Source organism: Salmo salar, chromosome 08, assembly GCF_965601325.2.
Source record: "Salmo salar chromosome 08, fSalSal1, whole genome shotgun sequence".
In the NCBI taxonomy this organism is placed as follows: domain Eukaryota; kingdom Metazoa; phylum Chordata; class Actinopteri; order Salmoniformes; family Salmonidae; genus Salmo; species Salmo salar.
Window position 1 is genome coordinate 38,761,901 of NC_138298.1, and position 16,724 is coordinate 38,778,624.

General features: G+C 37.1%; 1 protein-coding gene across 4 annotated transcripts in view; it reads left to right on the forward strand.

Moving 5' to 3' along the window:
- Positions 1–16,724, forward strand: part of LOC123733193 (circadian locomoter output cycles protein kaput) — a 62,460-nt gene that overhangs the window by 35,121 nt on the left and 10,615 nt on the right. For 2 of the 4 annotated variants that reach the window (XM_082978658.1, XM_082978657.1), the window contains 9 exons: positions 3,014–3,092; positions 5,912–6,062; positions 6,324–6,430; positions 6,707–6,790; positions 7,758–7,916; positions 8,515–8,736; positions 12,337–12,545; positions 13,637–13,766; positions 13,925–14,044. In XM_082978658.1, the coding sequence (XP_082834784.1) occupies positions 3,014–3,092; positions 5,912–6,062; positions 6,324–6,430; positions 6,707–6,790; positions 7,758–7,916; positions 8,515–8,736; positions 12,337–12,545; positions 13,637–13,766; positions 13,925–14,044 (1,261 nt within the window). The remainder of the gene's footprint in view (positions 1–3,013; positions 3,093–5,911; positions 6,063–6,323; positions 6,431–6,706; positions 6,791–7,757; positions 7,917–8,514; positions 8,737–12,336; positions 12,546–13,636; positions 13,767–13,924; positions 14,045–16,724) is intronic. The other 2 variants (XM_082978660.1, XM_082978659.1) reach the window with 2 other exon arrangements.

Genomic DNA, 16,724 nt, shown 5'->3' on the forward strand with positions numbered 1-16,724 from the left:
GAGATGACTTGTTCTGTTCTCTGTGTAACTATGGAGAGGTGACTTGTTCTGTTCTCTGTGTAACTATGGAGAGGTGACTTGTTCTGTTCTCTGTGTAGCTATGGAGAGGTGACTTGTTCTGTTCTCTGTGTAACTATGGAGAGGTGACTTGTTCTGTTCTCTGTGTAGCTATGGAGAGGTGACTTGTTCTGTTCTCTGTGTAACTATGGAGAGGTGACTTGTTCTGTTCTCTGTGTAACTATGGAGAGGTGACTTGTTCTGTTCTCTGTGTAACTATGGAGAGGTGACTTGTTCTGTTCTCTGTGTAACTATGGAGAGGTGACTTGTTCTGTTCTCTGTGTAACTATGGAGAGGTGACTTGTTCTGTTCTCTGTGTAACTATGGAGAGATGACTTGTTCTGTTCTCTGTGTAACTATGGAGAGATGACTTGTTCTGTTCTCTGTGTAACTATGGAGAGGTGACTTGTTCTGTCTCTCTGTGTAACTATGGAGAGATGACTTGTTCTGTTCTCTGTGTAACTATGGAGAGGTGACTTGTTCTGTTCTCTGTGTAGCTATGGAGAGGTGACTTGTTCTGTTCTCTTTGTAACTATGGAGAGGTGACTTGTTCTGTTCTCTGTGTAGCTATGGAGAGGTGACTTGTTCTGTCTCTCTGTGTAACTATGGAGAGGTGACTTGTTCTGTTCTCTGTGTAACTATGGAGAGGTGACTTGTTCTGTTCTCTGTGTAGCTATGGAGAGGTGACTTGTTCTGTCTCTCTGTGAAACTATGGAGAGGTGACTTGTTCTGTTCTCTGTGTAACTATGGAGAGGTGACTTGTTCTGTTCTCTGTGTAACTATGGAGAGGTGACTTGTTCTGTTCTCTGTGTAACTATGGAGAGATGACTTGTTCTGTTCTCTGTGTAACTATGGAGAGGTGACTTGTTCTGTTCTCTGTGTAACTATGGAGAGATGACTTGTTCTGTCTCTCTGTGTAGCTATGGAGAGGTGACTTGTTCTGTTCTCTGTGTAACTATGGAGAGGTGACTTGTTCTGTTCTCTGTGTAACTATGGAGAGGTGACTTGTTCTGTTCTCTGTGTAACTATGGAGAGGTGACTTGTTCTGTTCTCTGTGTAACTATGGAGAGGTGACTTGTTCTGTTCTCTGTGTAACTATGGAGAGATGACTTGTTCTGTTCTCTGTGTAACTATGGAGAGGTCACTTGTTCTGTTCTCTGTGTAGCTATTTAGAGGTGACTTGTTCTGTTCTCTGTGTAGCTATGGAGAGATGACTTGTTCTGTTCTCTGTGTAACTATGGAGAGGTGACTTGTTCTGTTCTCTGTGTAACTATGGAGAGGTGACTTGTTCTGTCTCTCTGTGTAACTATGGAGAGGTGAATTGTTCTGTCTCTCTGTGTAACTATGGAGAGGTGACTTGTTCTGTTCTCTGTGTAGCTATGGAGAGATGACTTGTTCTGTTCTCTGTGTAACTATGGAGAGATGACTTGTTCTGTTCTCTGTGTAACTATGGAGAGGTGACTTGTTCTGTTCTCTGTGTAGCTATGGAGAGATGACTTGTTCTGTTCTCTGTGTAACTATGGAGAGATGACTTGTTCTGTTCTCTGTGTAACTATGGAGAGGTGACTTGTTCTGTTCTCTGTGTAACTATATGGAGAGGTGACTTGTTCTGTTCTCTGTGTAACTATGGAGAGGTGACTTGTTCTGTTCTCTGTGTAGCTATGGAGAGATGACTTGTTCTGTTCTCTGTGTAACTATGGAGAGATGACTTGTTCTATTCTCTGTGTAACTATGGAGAGATGACTTGTTCTGTTCTCTGTGTAACTATGGAGAGATGACTTGTTCTGTTCTCTGTGTAACTATGGAGAGGTGACTTGTTCTGTTCTCTGTGTAGCTATGGCGAGATGACTTGTTCTGTTCTCTGTGTAACTATGGAGAGATGACTTGTTCTGTTCTCTGTGTAGCTATGGAGAGGTGACTTGTTCTGTTCTCTGTGTAGCTATGGAGAGGTGACTTGTTCTGTTCTCTGTGTAACTATGGAGAGGTGACTTGTTCTGTTCTCTGTGTAGCTATGGAGAGATGACTTGTTCTGTTCTCTGTGTAACTATGGAGAGATGACTTGTTCTGTTCTCTGTGTAGCTATGGAGAGCTGACTTGTTCTGTTCTCTGTGTAACTATGGAGAGGTGACTTGTTCTGTTCTCTGTGTAACTATGGAGAGATGACTTGTTCTGTTCTCTGTGTAACTATGGAGAGGTGACTTGTTCTGTTCTCTGTGTAACTATGGAGAGGTGACTTGTTCTGTTCTCTGTGTAGCTATGGAGAGGTGACTTGTTCTGTTCTCTGTGTAACTATGGAGAGGTGACTTGTTCTGTTCTCTGTGTAACTATGGAGAGGTGACTTGTTCTGTTCTCTGTGTAACTATGGAGAGGTGACTTGTTCTGTTCTCTGTGTAACTATGGAGAGGTGACTTGTTCTGTTCTCTGTGTAGCTATGCGGAGGTGACTTGTTCTGTTCTCTGTGTAACTATGGAGAGGTGACTTGTTCTGTTCTCTGTGTAACTATGGAGAGGTGACTTGTTCTGTTCTCTGTGTAGCTATGGAGAGGTGACTTGTTCTGTTCTCTGTGTAGCTATGGAGAGGTGACTTGTTCTGTCTCTCTGTGTAACTATGGAGAGATGACTTGTTCTGTTCTCTGTGTAGCTATGGAGAGGTGACTGGTTCTGTTCTCTGTGTAGCTATGGAGAGGTGACTTGTTCTGTCTCTCTGTGTAACTATGGAGAGGTGACTTGTTCTGTTCTCTGTGTAACTATGGAGAGGTGACTTGTTCTGTTCTCTGTGTAACTATGGAGAGGTGACTTGTTCTGTTCTCTGTGTAGCTATGCGGAGGTGACTTGTTCTGTTCTCTGTGTAACTATGGAGAGGTGACTTGTTCTGTTCTCTGTGTAACTATGGAGAGGTGACTTGTTCTGTTCTCTGTGTAGCTATGGAGAGGTGACTTGTTCTGTTCTCTGTGTAGCTATGCGGAGGTGAGGGCAGAGCAGCGTAGAGAGCTGGGTATCATTGAAGAGCCCCCCCCTGAGGTAACTCTGGACAAGGTGAGATACATTACTTGTGTTGTTGTTGCTTTGCTCACCATATTGATGTGGGGTTTCCCTCTTTCTTATTAATGTAACTATGACTGTCTAAGTGGTAGCTATCTATCTGTTATTAATGTAACTATGACTGTCTAAGTGGTAACTATCTATCTATCTGTTATTAATGTAACTATGACTGTCTAAGTGGTAGCTATCTATCTGTTATTAATATAATTATGACTGTCTAAGTGGTATCTATCTATCTGTTATTAATATAACTATGACTGTCTAAGTGGTATCTATCTATCTGTTATTAATGTAACTATGACTGTCTAAGTGGTATATATCTATCTGTTATTAATGTAACTATGACTGTCTAAGTGGTATATATCTATCTGTTATTAATGTAACTATGACTGTCTAAGTGGTAGCTATCTATCTGTTATTAATGTAACTATGACTGTCTAAGTGGTAGCTATCTATCTGTTATTAATGTAACTATGACTGTCTAAGTGGTATCTATCTATCTGTTATTAATATAACTATTACTGTCTAAGTGGTAGCTATCTATCTGTTATTAATGTAACTATGACTGTCTAAGTGGTAACTATCTATCTATCTGTTATTAATGTAACTATGACTGTCTAAGTGGTATATATCTATCTGTTATTAATGTAACTATGACTGTCTAAGTGGTAGCTATCTATCTGTTATTAATGTAACTATGACTGTCTAAGCGATATCTATCTATCTGTTATTAATGTAACTATGACTGTCTAAGTGGTATATATCTATCTGTTATTAATGTAACTATGACTGTCTAAGTGGTAGCTATCTATCTGTTATTAATGTAACTATGACTGTCTAAGTGGTATATATCTATCTGTTATTAATGTAACTATGACTGTCTAAGTGGTATATATCTATCTGTTATTAATGTAACTATGACTGTCTAAGTGGTAGCTATCTATCTGTTATTAATGTAACTATGACTGTCTAAGTGGTAGCTATCTATCTGTTATTAATGTAACTATGACTGTCTAAGTGGTATCTATCTATCTGTTATTAATATAACTATTACTGTCTAAGTGGTAGCTATCTATCTGTTATTAATGTAACTATGACTGTCTAAGTGGTAACTATCTATCTATCTGTTATTAATGTAACTATGACTGTCTAAGTGGTAGCTATCTATCTGTTATTAATATAACTATGACTGTCTAAGTGGTATCTATCTATCTGTTATTAATATAACTATGACTGTCTAAGTGGTAGCTATCTATCTATCTGTTATTAATGTAACTATGACTGTCTAAGTGGTAACTATCTATCTATCTGTTATTAATGTAACTATGACTGTCTAAGTGGTATCTATCTATCTGTTATTAATATAACTATGACTGTCTAAGTGGTATCTATCTATCTGTTATTAATGTAACTATGACTGTCTAAGTGGTATATATCTATCTGTTATTAATGTAACTATGACTGTCTAAGTGGTATATATCTATCTGTTATTAATGTAACTATGACTGTCTAAGTGGTAGCTATCTATCTGTTATTAATGTAACTATGACTGTCTAAGCGATATCTATCTATCTGTTATTAATGTAACTATGACTGTCTAAGTGGTAGCTATCTATCTGTTATTAATGTAACTATGACTGTCTAAGTGGTATATATCTATCTGTTATTAATGTAACTATGACTGTCTAAGTGGTAGCTATCTATCTGTTATTAATGTAACTATGACTGTCTAAGCGATATCTATCTATCTGTTATTAATGTAACTATGACTGTCTAAGTGGTATATATCTATCTGTTATTAATGTAACTATGACTGTCTAAGTGGTAGCTATCTATCTGTTATTAATGTAACTATGACTGTCTAAGTGGTATATATCTATCTGTTATTAATGTAACTATGACTGTCTAAGTGGTATATATCTATCTGTTATTAATGTAACTATGACTGTCTAAGTGGTAGCTATCTATCTGTTATTAATGTAACTATGACTGTCTAAGTGGTAGCTATCTATCTGTTATTAATGTAACTATGACTGTCTAAGTGGTATCTATCTATCTGTTATTAATATAACTATTACTGTCTAAGTGGTAGCTATCTATCTGTTATTAATGTAACTATGACTGTCTAAGTGGTAACTATCTATCTATCTGTTATTAATGTAACTATGACTGTCTAAGTGGTAGCTATCTATCTGTTATTAATATAACTATGACTGTCTAAGTGGTATCTATCTATCTGTTATTAATATAACTATGACTGTCTAAGTGGTAACTATCTATCTATCTGTTATTAATGTAACTATGACTGTCTAAGTGGTAGCTATCTATCTGTTATTAATGTAACTATGAGTGTCTAAGTGGTATCTATCTATCTGTTATTAATATAACTATGACTGTCTAAGTGGTATCTATCTATCTGTTATTAATGTAACTATGACTGTCTAAGTGGTATATATCTATCTGTTATTAATGTAACTATGACTGTCTAAGTGGTATATATCTATCTGTTATTAATGTAACTATGACTGTCTAAGTGGTAGCTATCTATCTGTTATTAATGTAACTATGACTGTCTAAGCGATATCTATCTATCTGTTATTAATGTAACTATGACTGTCTAAGTGGTAGCTATCTATCTGTTATTAATGTAACTATGACTGTCTAAGTGGTATATATCTATCTGTTATTAATGTAACTATGACTGTCTAAGTGGTAGCTATCTATCTGTTATTAATGTAACTATGACTGTCTAAGCGATATCTATCTATCTACCTCCATTGTGATTTGTTCCGTCTCCTCTCTGCTCCCTCTAGCAGAGTCAAGACAGTGGATCTGAGTCTCAGCTCAACACAGTTTCCAGCCTGAAAGAGGCACTGGAACGCTTTGATCGTAGCCACACCCCCTCCTCCACCTCTCTGTCCTCACACAAGACCTCCTCACAGCTCTCAGACAACACCTGTACCTGTAAGAGAACACACAAACACACACATCTCAGACCACACACACACACACACACACACACACACACACACACACACACACACACACACACACACACACACACACACACACACACACACACACACACACACACACACACACATCTCAGACCACTCACACACACATCTCAGACCACTCACACACACATCTCAGACCACTCACACACATCTCAGTCCACTCACACATTGGTATCTCTGACTATAATTGGATCTCTCATCTCCATAGCAACAGCCTCCAAGCTCCACATGGACATGGCCACGCCCCCTCGTCAGTCACATGCTGCCTCCACCATCGAGATGACATCACAGAGACGCTCCTCCATCAGCAGCCAGGTGAGATCTGATTGGACAGAATGCGACTGGACAGAATGTGATTGGACAGAACCCCAAAAAATAAGCAAGTTTGTTTTGACTGGGCGGTTGGGTGAGTCCAACAGGTGCTATTAAAATACATAATGAATTGAATCTGTTGTGGAGGAACAGGAGATGACCAGATCCAGTTCAACCTGAGAAGAATCTAAATTGAATCAACTCTGAATCAACTGCAACTGAATCAAACTCACACTGTATCCTTATCTGTTGTCTGTGTGTGTGTGTGTGTGTGTGTAGTCTATGAGTTCTCAGACCACGGGACACAGTGTGGCTCCCGTCCATCCTGTGATACAACAACCCCAACTACAGCCAGACGTACAGGTGAGAAACACTATCTATCTACCCTATTCACCTGGTACCCATCTATCCAAGGTTACAGCCCTAAGGGAACCCTTTTCCCTATATAGTGCACTACTTTTGACTTAGCCCTATGGAGCCTGGTGAAAAGTAGTGTACTAAATAGTGAATATGGTGCTTATTTGGGACACTATGCTAAAGTGTGACGATCCTCCAGCCATTCAGTACTAGTATGTTAGACAGCAGAACCTCTCTACAGCCATTCAGACAGCAGAACCTCCCTACAGCCATTCAGTACTAGTATGTTAGACATCAGAACCTCTCTACAGCCATTCAGTACTAGTATGTTAGACAGCAGAACCTCTCTACAGCCATTCAGTACTAGTATGTTAGACAGCAGAACCTCTCTACAGCCATTCAGTACTAGTATGTCAGACAGCAGAACCTCTCTACAGCCATTCAGTACTAGTATGTTAGACAGCAGAACCTCTCTACAGCCATTCAGTACTAGTATGTCAGACATCAGAACCTCCCTACAGCCATTCAGACATCAGAACCTCTCTACAGCCATTCAGACATCAGAACCTCTCTACAGCCATTCAGTACTAGTATGTTAGACATCAGAACCTCTCTACAGCCATTCAGTACTAGTATGTTAGACATCAGAACCTCTCTACAGCCATTCAGTACTAGTATGTTAGACATCAGAACCTCTCTACAGCCATTCAGTTCTAGTATGTTAGACATCAGAACCTCTCTACAGCCATTCAGTACTAGTATGTCAGACAGCAGAACCTCCCTACAGCCATTCAGTTCTAGTATGACAGACATCAGAACCTCTCTACAGCCATTCAGTTCTAGTATGACAGACATCAGAACCTATTGTAGCCTGACACTGCTTGCTGGTCATATAACATGGTGGGAACAATCTTTCTCCCTCTGTTTCCCTCTCTCTCTCTCTTCCCCCATTACTCCCCCCTCCAACCCCAAGCCGGTGCTGGAGTTCTCAGCCCAGGTGAATGCTATGCAGCACCTAAAGGACCAGCTAGAGCAGAGGACCAGGATGATTCAGGCCAACATCCAGAGACAGCAGGATGAACTCAGAGCCATACAGGACCAACTACACAGAGTACAGCCCCCAGCCATACAGGTAGGAATATATAGACCCTATACAGGTAGGAGTATATAGACCTCATACAGGTAGGATATATAGACCCTATACAGGTAGGAGATATAGACCTCATACAGGTAGGAGATATATAGACCCCATACAGGTAGGAGTATATAGACCCCATACAGGTAGGAGATATATAGACCCCATACAGGCGGGATATATATAGACCCCATACAGGTAGAAGATATATAGACCCCATACAGGTAGGATATATAGACCCCATACAGGTAGGATATATATACACCCCATACAGGTAGGATATATATATACCCCATACAGGTAGGATATATATAGACCCCATACAGGTAGGATATATAGACCCCATACAGGTAGCATATATATATAGACCCCATACAGGTAGGATATATATAGACCCCATACAGGTAGGATAGATATAGACCCCATACAGGTAGGATATATATTGACCACATATAGGACCAACTACACAGAGCACAGCCTTCAGTCATACAGGTAGGCTATATACACAGACAGACAGATCTGCACAGACACACACAGAAATAAACACGCACACAGAGACCCGTATGATTGACAACTGTTGTTTCCGTGGTGATAGATGTTCATGCAGCAGCCTGGCGGAGCGTTGAATGTCCAGCTGCCTCAGGTGGGGGTGGTGCCACAGGGAGCAGTTCTGACCAATCAGGTGCAGCAGACTGTCCTAAACCCCGCCCATACAGGAAGTCAGCTCACCATTCAGCAGCAGCAGACACCTCCCCCTCAACAGAACCTTCAACTGCAGCAAAACAACTCTCTCGCTCAGGTATTCAGCCAAGCAGTGGTATGTTATGTTCATATTATCTTTATAAAACATTATGTTGGGTTGTTTTTTTAATTTCATGTTATGGTGTCTTATGTGTATTATATGTTATGTTATTTAGTAGTTATGTTATTTAGTAGTTATGTTATTTAGTTATGTTATTTAGTAGTTATGTTATTTAGTAGTTATGTTATTTAGTTATGTTACTTAATAGTTATGTTATTTAGTTGATATGTTATTTAGTTGTTATGTTATTTAGTTGATATGTTATTTAGTAGTTATGTTATTTAGTTGTTATGTTATTTAGTAGTTATGTTATTTAGTAGTTATGTTATTTAGTTGATATGTTATTTAGTAGTTATGTTATTTATTAATAGTTATGTTATTTAGTTATGTTATTTAGTAGTTATGTTAGTTAGTTGTTATGTTATTTAGTTGATATGTTATTTAGTAGTTATGTTATTTATTAATAGTTATGTTATTTAGTTATGTTATTTAGTAGTTATGTTAGTTAGTTGTTATGTTATTTAGTAGTTATGTTATTTAGTAGTTATGTTATTTAGTTGTTATGTTATTTAGTAGTTATGTTATTTAGTAGTTATGTTATTTAGTAGTTATGTTACTTAGTAGTTATGTTATTTAGTTGTTATGTTATTTAGTAGTTATGTTATTTAGTAGTTATGTTATTTAGTAGTTATGTTACTTAATAGTTATGTTATTTAGTTGATATGTTATTTAGTAGTTATGTTATTTAGTAGTTATGTTATTTAGTAGTTATGTTATTTAGTAGTTATGTTATTTAGTTGTTATGTTATTTAGTAGTTATGTTATTTAGTAGTTATGTTACTTAATAGTTATGTTATTTAGTTGTTATGTTACTTAATAGTTATGTTATTTAGCTGTTATGTTATTTAGTTGACATGTTATTTAGTTATGTTACTTAGTAGTTATGTTATTTAGTAGTTATGTTATTTAGTAGTTATGTTATTTAGTTGATATGTTATTTAGTTGATATGTTATTTAGTAGTTATGTTATTTAGTAGTTATGTTACTTAATAGTTATGTTATTTAGTTGATATGTTATTTAGTTGATATGTTATTTAGTTGATATGTTATTTAGTAGTTATGTTATTTAGTAGTTATGTTATTTAGTAGTTATGTTAGTTAGTTGTTATGTTATTTAGTAGTTATGTTATTTAGTTATGTTATTTAGTAGTTATGTTATTTAGTAGTTATGTTATTTAGTTGATATGTTATTTAGTTGATATGTTATTTAGTAGTTATGTTATTTAGTAGTTATGTTATTTAGTAGTTATGTTATTTAGTTGATATGTTATTTAGTTGATATGTTATTTAGTTGATATGTTATTTAGTAGTTATGTTATTTAGTTATGTTACTTAATAGTTATGTTATTTAGCTGTTATGTTATTTAGTTGATATGTTATTTAGTTATGTTACTTAGTAGTTATGTTATTTAGTAGTTATGTTATTTAGTAGTTATGTTATTTAGTAGTTATGTTATTTAGTTCTTATGTTATTTAGTTGATATGTTATTTAGTAGTTATGTTATTTAGTTGATATGTTATTTAGTAGTTATGTTATTTAGTAGTTATGTTATTTAGTAGTTATGTTATTTAGTAGTTATGTTATTTAGTTGATATGTTATTTAGTTGTTATGTTATTTAGTTATGTTATTTAGTAGTTATGTTAGTTAGTAGTTATGTTAGTTAGTTGATATGTTATTTAGTTGTTATGTTATTTAGTAGTTATGTTACTTAGTAGTTATGTTATTTAGTTGATATGTTATTTAGTAGTTATGTTATTTAGTTGATATGTTATTTAGTAGTTATGTTATTTAGTAGTTATGTTAGTTAGTTGATATGTTATTTAGTAGTTATGTTATTTAGTAGTTATGTTAGTTAGTAGTTATGTTATTTAGTAGTTATGTTATTTAGTAGTTATGTTATTTAGTTATGTTATTTAGTAGTTATGTTAGTTAGTTGTTATGTTATTTAGTAGTTATGTTAGTTAGTTGTTATGTTATTTAGTAGTTATGTTATTTAGTAGTTATGTTATTTAGTTGATATGTTATTTAGTTATGTTACTTAGTAGTTATGTTATTTAGTAGTTATGTTATTTAGTTGATATGTTATTTAGTTATGTTATTTAGTTGTTATGTTATTTAGTAGTTATGTTATTTAGTTGTTATGTTATTTAGTAGTTATGTTATTTAGTAGTTATGTTATTTAGTTGATATGTTATTTAGTTGTTATGTTATTTAGTAGTTATGTTAGTTAGTTGATATGTTATTTAGTTGATATGTTATTTAGTTGTTATGTTATTTAGTAGTTATGTTATTTAGTTGATATGTTATTTAGTAGTTATGTTATTTAGTAGTTATGTTATTTAGTTGTTATGTTATTTAGTAGTTATGTTATTTAGTAGTTATGTTATTTAGTAGTTATGTTATTTAGTAGTTATGTTATTTAGTAGTTATGTTAGTTAGTTGATATGTTATTTAGTTGATATGTTATTTAGTTGATATGTTATTTAGTAGTTATGTTATTTAGTTATGTTATTTAGTAGTTATGTTATTTAGTAGTTATGTTATTTAGTAGTTATGTTATTTAGTAGTTATGTTATTTAGTAGTTATGTTATTTAGTTGTTATGTTATTTAGTTGATATGTTATTTAGTTGATATGTTATTTAGTAGTTATGTTATTTAGTAGTTATGTTATTTAGTTGATATGTTATTTAGTAGTTATGTTATTTAGTAGTTATGTTATTTAGTAGTTATGTTATTTAGTAGTTATGTTAGTTAGTTGATATGTTATTTAGTTGATATGTTATTTAGTTGATATGTTATTTAGTAGTTATGTTATTTAGTTATGTTATTTAGTAGTTATGTTATTTAGTAGTTATGTTATTTAGTAGTTATGTTATTTAGTAGTTATGTTATTTAGTTGTTATGTTATTTAGTAGTTATGTTATTTAGTAGTTATGTTATTTAGTAGTTATGTTAGTTAGTTGATATGTTATTTAGTTGATATGTTATTTAGTAGTTATGTTATTTAGTTGTTATGTTATTTAGTAGTTATGTTATTTAGTAGTTATGTTAGTTAGTTGATATGTTATTTAGTTGATATGTTATTTAGTAGTTATGTTATTTAGTTGATATGTTATTTAGTAGTTATGTTATTTAGTAGTTATGTTAGTTAGTTGTTATGTTATTTAGTAGTTATGTTATTTAGTAGTTATGTTATTTAGTTGTTATGTTATTTAGTTGTTATGTTATTTAGTTGATATGTTATTTAGTTATGTTATTTAGTAGTTATGTTATTTAGTTGTTATGTTATTTAGTTGTTATGTTATTTAGTAGTTATGTTATTTAGTTGATATGTTATTTAGTAGTTATGTTATTTAGTAGTTATGTTATTTAGTTGATATGTTATTTAGTTGTATGCTATGTTTTGTTAAGTTCTGTAATATAATCACCATGGTAATAGATACCTGAACAGCCACAGTGTTAGACCTGTCTTATCAATTACATCATCTTTGTGAGAACCTGCTCTCTCTCTCTCTCTGACATCATCTCTGTCTGCCCTCTGTCTCCCTCTAGGTCCAGCAGCAGCGTCAACAGCACCAGCAACAGCAGCAGCGTCAACATCACCAGCAACAGCAGCAGCAACAGCAGCAGCAACAACCTGTCTACAACATGATCATGTCCCAGCCTGGCCAGCCCAACCTACTACAGATCAGTACCAGTCTACCACAGAACAACACACAACAAGCTGTAGCCACCTTCACACAAGACAACACTCAGATACAGTATGTACACACACACACACACACACACACACACACACACACACACACACACACACACACACACACACACACACACACACACACACACACACACACACACACACACACACTGATTACATATTGAACATGTCTCCTCTCTCTCTCCAGGTTTCTGGTGGGTCAGCAGTACTGATTACATATTGAACATGTCTCCTCTCTCTCTCCAGGTTTCTGGTGGGTCAGCAGTACTGATTACATATTGAACATGTCTCCTCTCTCTCTCCAGGTTTCTGGTGGGTCAGCAGTACTGATTACATATTGAACATGTCTCCTCTCTCTCTCCAGGTTTCTGGTGGGTCAGCAGTACTGATTACATATTGAACATGTCTCCTCTCTCTCTCCAGGTTTCTGGTGGGTCAGCAGTACTGATTACATATTGAACATGTCTCCTCTCTCTCTCCAGGTTTCTGGTGGGTCAGCAGTACTGATTACATATTGAACATGTCTCCTCTCTCTCTCCAGGTTTCTGGTGGGTCAGCAGTACTGATTACATATTGAACATGTCTCCTCTCTCTCTCCAGGTTTCTGGTGGGTCAGCAGTACTGATTACATATTGAACATGTCTCCTCTCTCTCTCCAGGTTTCTGGTGGGTCAGCAGTACTGATTACATATTGAACATGTCTCCTCTCTCTCTCCAGGTTTCTGGTGGGTCAGCAGTACTGATTACATATTGAACATGTCTCCTCTCTCTCTCCAGGTTTCTGGTGGGTCAGCAGTACTGATTACATATTGAACATGTCTCCTCTCTCTCTCCAGGTTTCTGGTGGGTCAGCAGTACTGATTACATATTGAACATGTCTCCTCTCTCTCTCCAGGTTTCTGGTGGGTCAGCAGTACTGATTACATATTGAACATGTCTCCTCTCTCTCTCCAGGTTTCTGGTGGGTCAGCAGTACTGATTACATATTGAACATGTCTCCTCTCTCTCTCCAGGTTTCTGGTGGGTCAGCAGTACTGATTACATATTGAACATGTCTCCTCTCTCTCTCCAGGTTTCTGGTGGGTCAGCAGTACTGATTACATATTGAACATGTCTCCTCTCTCTCTCCAGGTTTCCGGCGGGACAGCAGTTGGTGACTAAGTTAGTGACAGCTCCCATGGCATGTGGAGCGGTTATGGTGCCGACCTCTATGTTCATGGGACAACCGGTCATCGCTTACAACCCCTTCGGAGGGCAGCAGGTACACACACACACACACACACACACACACACACACACACACACACACACACACACACACACACACACACACACACACACACACACACACATACATATATACATGTGTACACACACTGTCACCCCCCTAACACCCTAACCCTACCTCTCTTCTATCAGGGTGGTCAGACTCTGACCCTCCAGGCAGCCCAGCCCCAACAGAACCAGCCTGACAGCCAGACACAGACGGCTGTAGTGGCACAGAGTAACCAACAGGGGGCGCAGCAGCAGTTCGTACAGGTAACCTCTAGTTTCAACAGCATCAGTTCTGACAGATAACCTCTAGTTTCAACAGCATCAGTTCTGACAGGTAACCTGTAGTTTCAACAGCATCAGTTCTGACAGGTAACCTCTAGTTTCAACAACATCAGTTCTGACAGGTAACCTCTAGTTTCAACAGCATCAGTTCTGACAGGTAACCTCTAGTTTCAACAGCATCAGTTCTGACAGGTAACCTCTAGTTTCAACAGCATCAGTTCTGACAGGTAACCTCTAGTTTCAACAGCATCAGTTCTGACAGGTAACCTCTAGTTTCAACAGCATCAGTTCTGACAGGTAACCTCTAGTTTCAACAACATCAGTTCTGACAGGTAACCTCTAGTTTCAACAGCATCAGTTCTGACAGGTTACCTCTAGTTTCAACAGCATCAGTTCTGACAGGTAACCTGTAGTTTCAACAGCATCAGTTCTGACAGGTAACCTCTAGTTTCAACAACATCAGTTCTGACAGGTAACCTCTAGTTTCAACAGCATCAGTTCTGACAGGTAACCTCTAGTTTCAACAGCATCAGTTCTGACAGGTAACCTCTAGTTTCAACAGCATCAGTTCTGACAGGTAACCTCTAGTTTCAACAGCATCAGTTCTGACAGGTAACCTCTAGTTTCAACAGCATCAGTTCTGACAGGTAACCTCTAGTTTCAACAACATCAGTTCTGACAGGTAACCTCTAGTTTCAACAGCATCAGTTCTGACAGGTTACCTCTAGTTTCAACAGCATCAGTTCTGACAGGTAACCTCTAGTTTCAACAGCATCAGTTCTGACAGGTAACCTCTAGTTTCAACAGCATCAGTTCTGACAGGTAACCTCTAGTTTCAACAGCATCAGTTCTGACAGGTAACCTCTAGTTTCAACAGCATCAGTTCTGACAGGTAACCTCTAGTTTCAACAGCATCAGTTCTGACAGGTAACCTCTAGTTTCAACAGCATCAGTTCTGACAGGTAACCTCTAGTTTCAACAGCATCAGTTCTGACAGGTAACCTCTAGTTTCAACAGCATCAGTTCTGACAGGTAACCTCTAGTTTCAACAGCATCAGTTCTGACAGGTAACCTCTAGTTTCAACAGCATCAGTTCTGACAGGTAACCTCTAGTTTCAACAGCATCAGTTCTGACAGGTAACCTCTAGTTTCAACAGCATCAGTTCTGACAGGTAACCTCTAGTTTCAACAGCATCAGTTCGTGACAGGTAACCTCTAGTTTCAACAGCATCAGTTCTGACAGGTAACCTCTAGTTTCAACAGCATCAGTTCTGACAGGTAACCTCTAGTTTCAACAGCATCAGTTCGTACAGGTAACCTCTAGTTTCAACAGCATCAGTTCTGACAGGTAACCTCTAGTTTCAACAGCATCAGTTCTGACAGGTAACGGCTAGTTTCAACAGCATCAGTTCTGACAGGTAACCTCTAGTTTCAACAGCATCAGTTCGACAGGTAACCTCTAGTTTCAACAGCATCAGTTCGACAGGTAACCTCTAGTTTCAACAGCATCAGTTCGTACAGGTAACCTCTAGTTTCAACAGCATCAGTTCTGACAGGTAACCTCTAGTTTCAACAGCATCAGTTCTGACAGGTAACCTCTAGTTTCAACAGCATCAGTTCTGACAGGTAACCTCTAGTTTCAACAGCATCAGTTCTGACAGGTAACCTCTAGTTTCAACAGCATCAGTTCTGACAGGTAACCTCTAGTTTCAACAGCATCAGTTCTGACAGGTAACCTCTAGTTTCAACAGCATCAGTTCTGACAGGTAACCTCTAGTTTCAACAGCATCAGTTCTGACAGGTTACCTCTAGTTTCAACAGCATCAGTTCTGACAGGTAACCTCTAGTTTCAACAGCATCAGTTCTGACAGGTTACCTCTAGTTTCAACAGCATCAGTTCTGACAGGTAACCTCTAGTTTCAACAGCATCAGTTCTGACAGGTAACCTCTAGTTTCAACAGCATCAGTTCTGACAGGTAACCTCTAGTTTCAACAGCATCAGTTCTGACAGGTAACCTCTAGTTTCAACAGCATCAGTTCGTACAGGTAACCTCTAGTTTCAACAGCATCAGTTCTGACAGGTAACGGCTAGTTTCAACAGCATCAGTTCTGACAGGTAACCTCTAGTTTCAACAGCATCAGTTCTGACAGGTAACCTCTAGTTTCAACAGCATCAGTTCTGACAGGTAACCTCTAGTTTCAACAGCATCAGTTCTGACAGGTAACCTCTAGTTTCAACAGCATCAGTTCTGACAGGTAACCTCTAGTTTCAACAGCATCAGTTCTGACAGGTTACCTCTAGTTTCAACAGCATCAGTTCTGACAGGTAACCTCTAGTTTCAACAGCATCAGTTCTAACAGGTAACCTCTAGTTTCAACAGCATCAGTTCTGACAGGTTACCTCTAGTTTCAACAGCATCAGTTCTGACAGGTAACCTCTAGTTTCAACAGCATCAGTTCTGACAGGTAACCTCTAGTTTCAACAGCATCAGTTCTGACAGGTAACCTCTAGTTTCAACAGCATCAGTTCTGACAGGTAACCTCTAGTTTCAACAGCCATAGACAGGCAGTTCACAGAGGGATGGAGTGTGTATAGCCATGGATTAGGGCTGAGTCCAAAATGGTACCCTATTCCCTATGGGCCTGGTCATCAGTAGTCCTT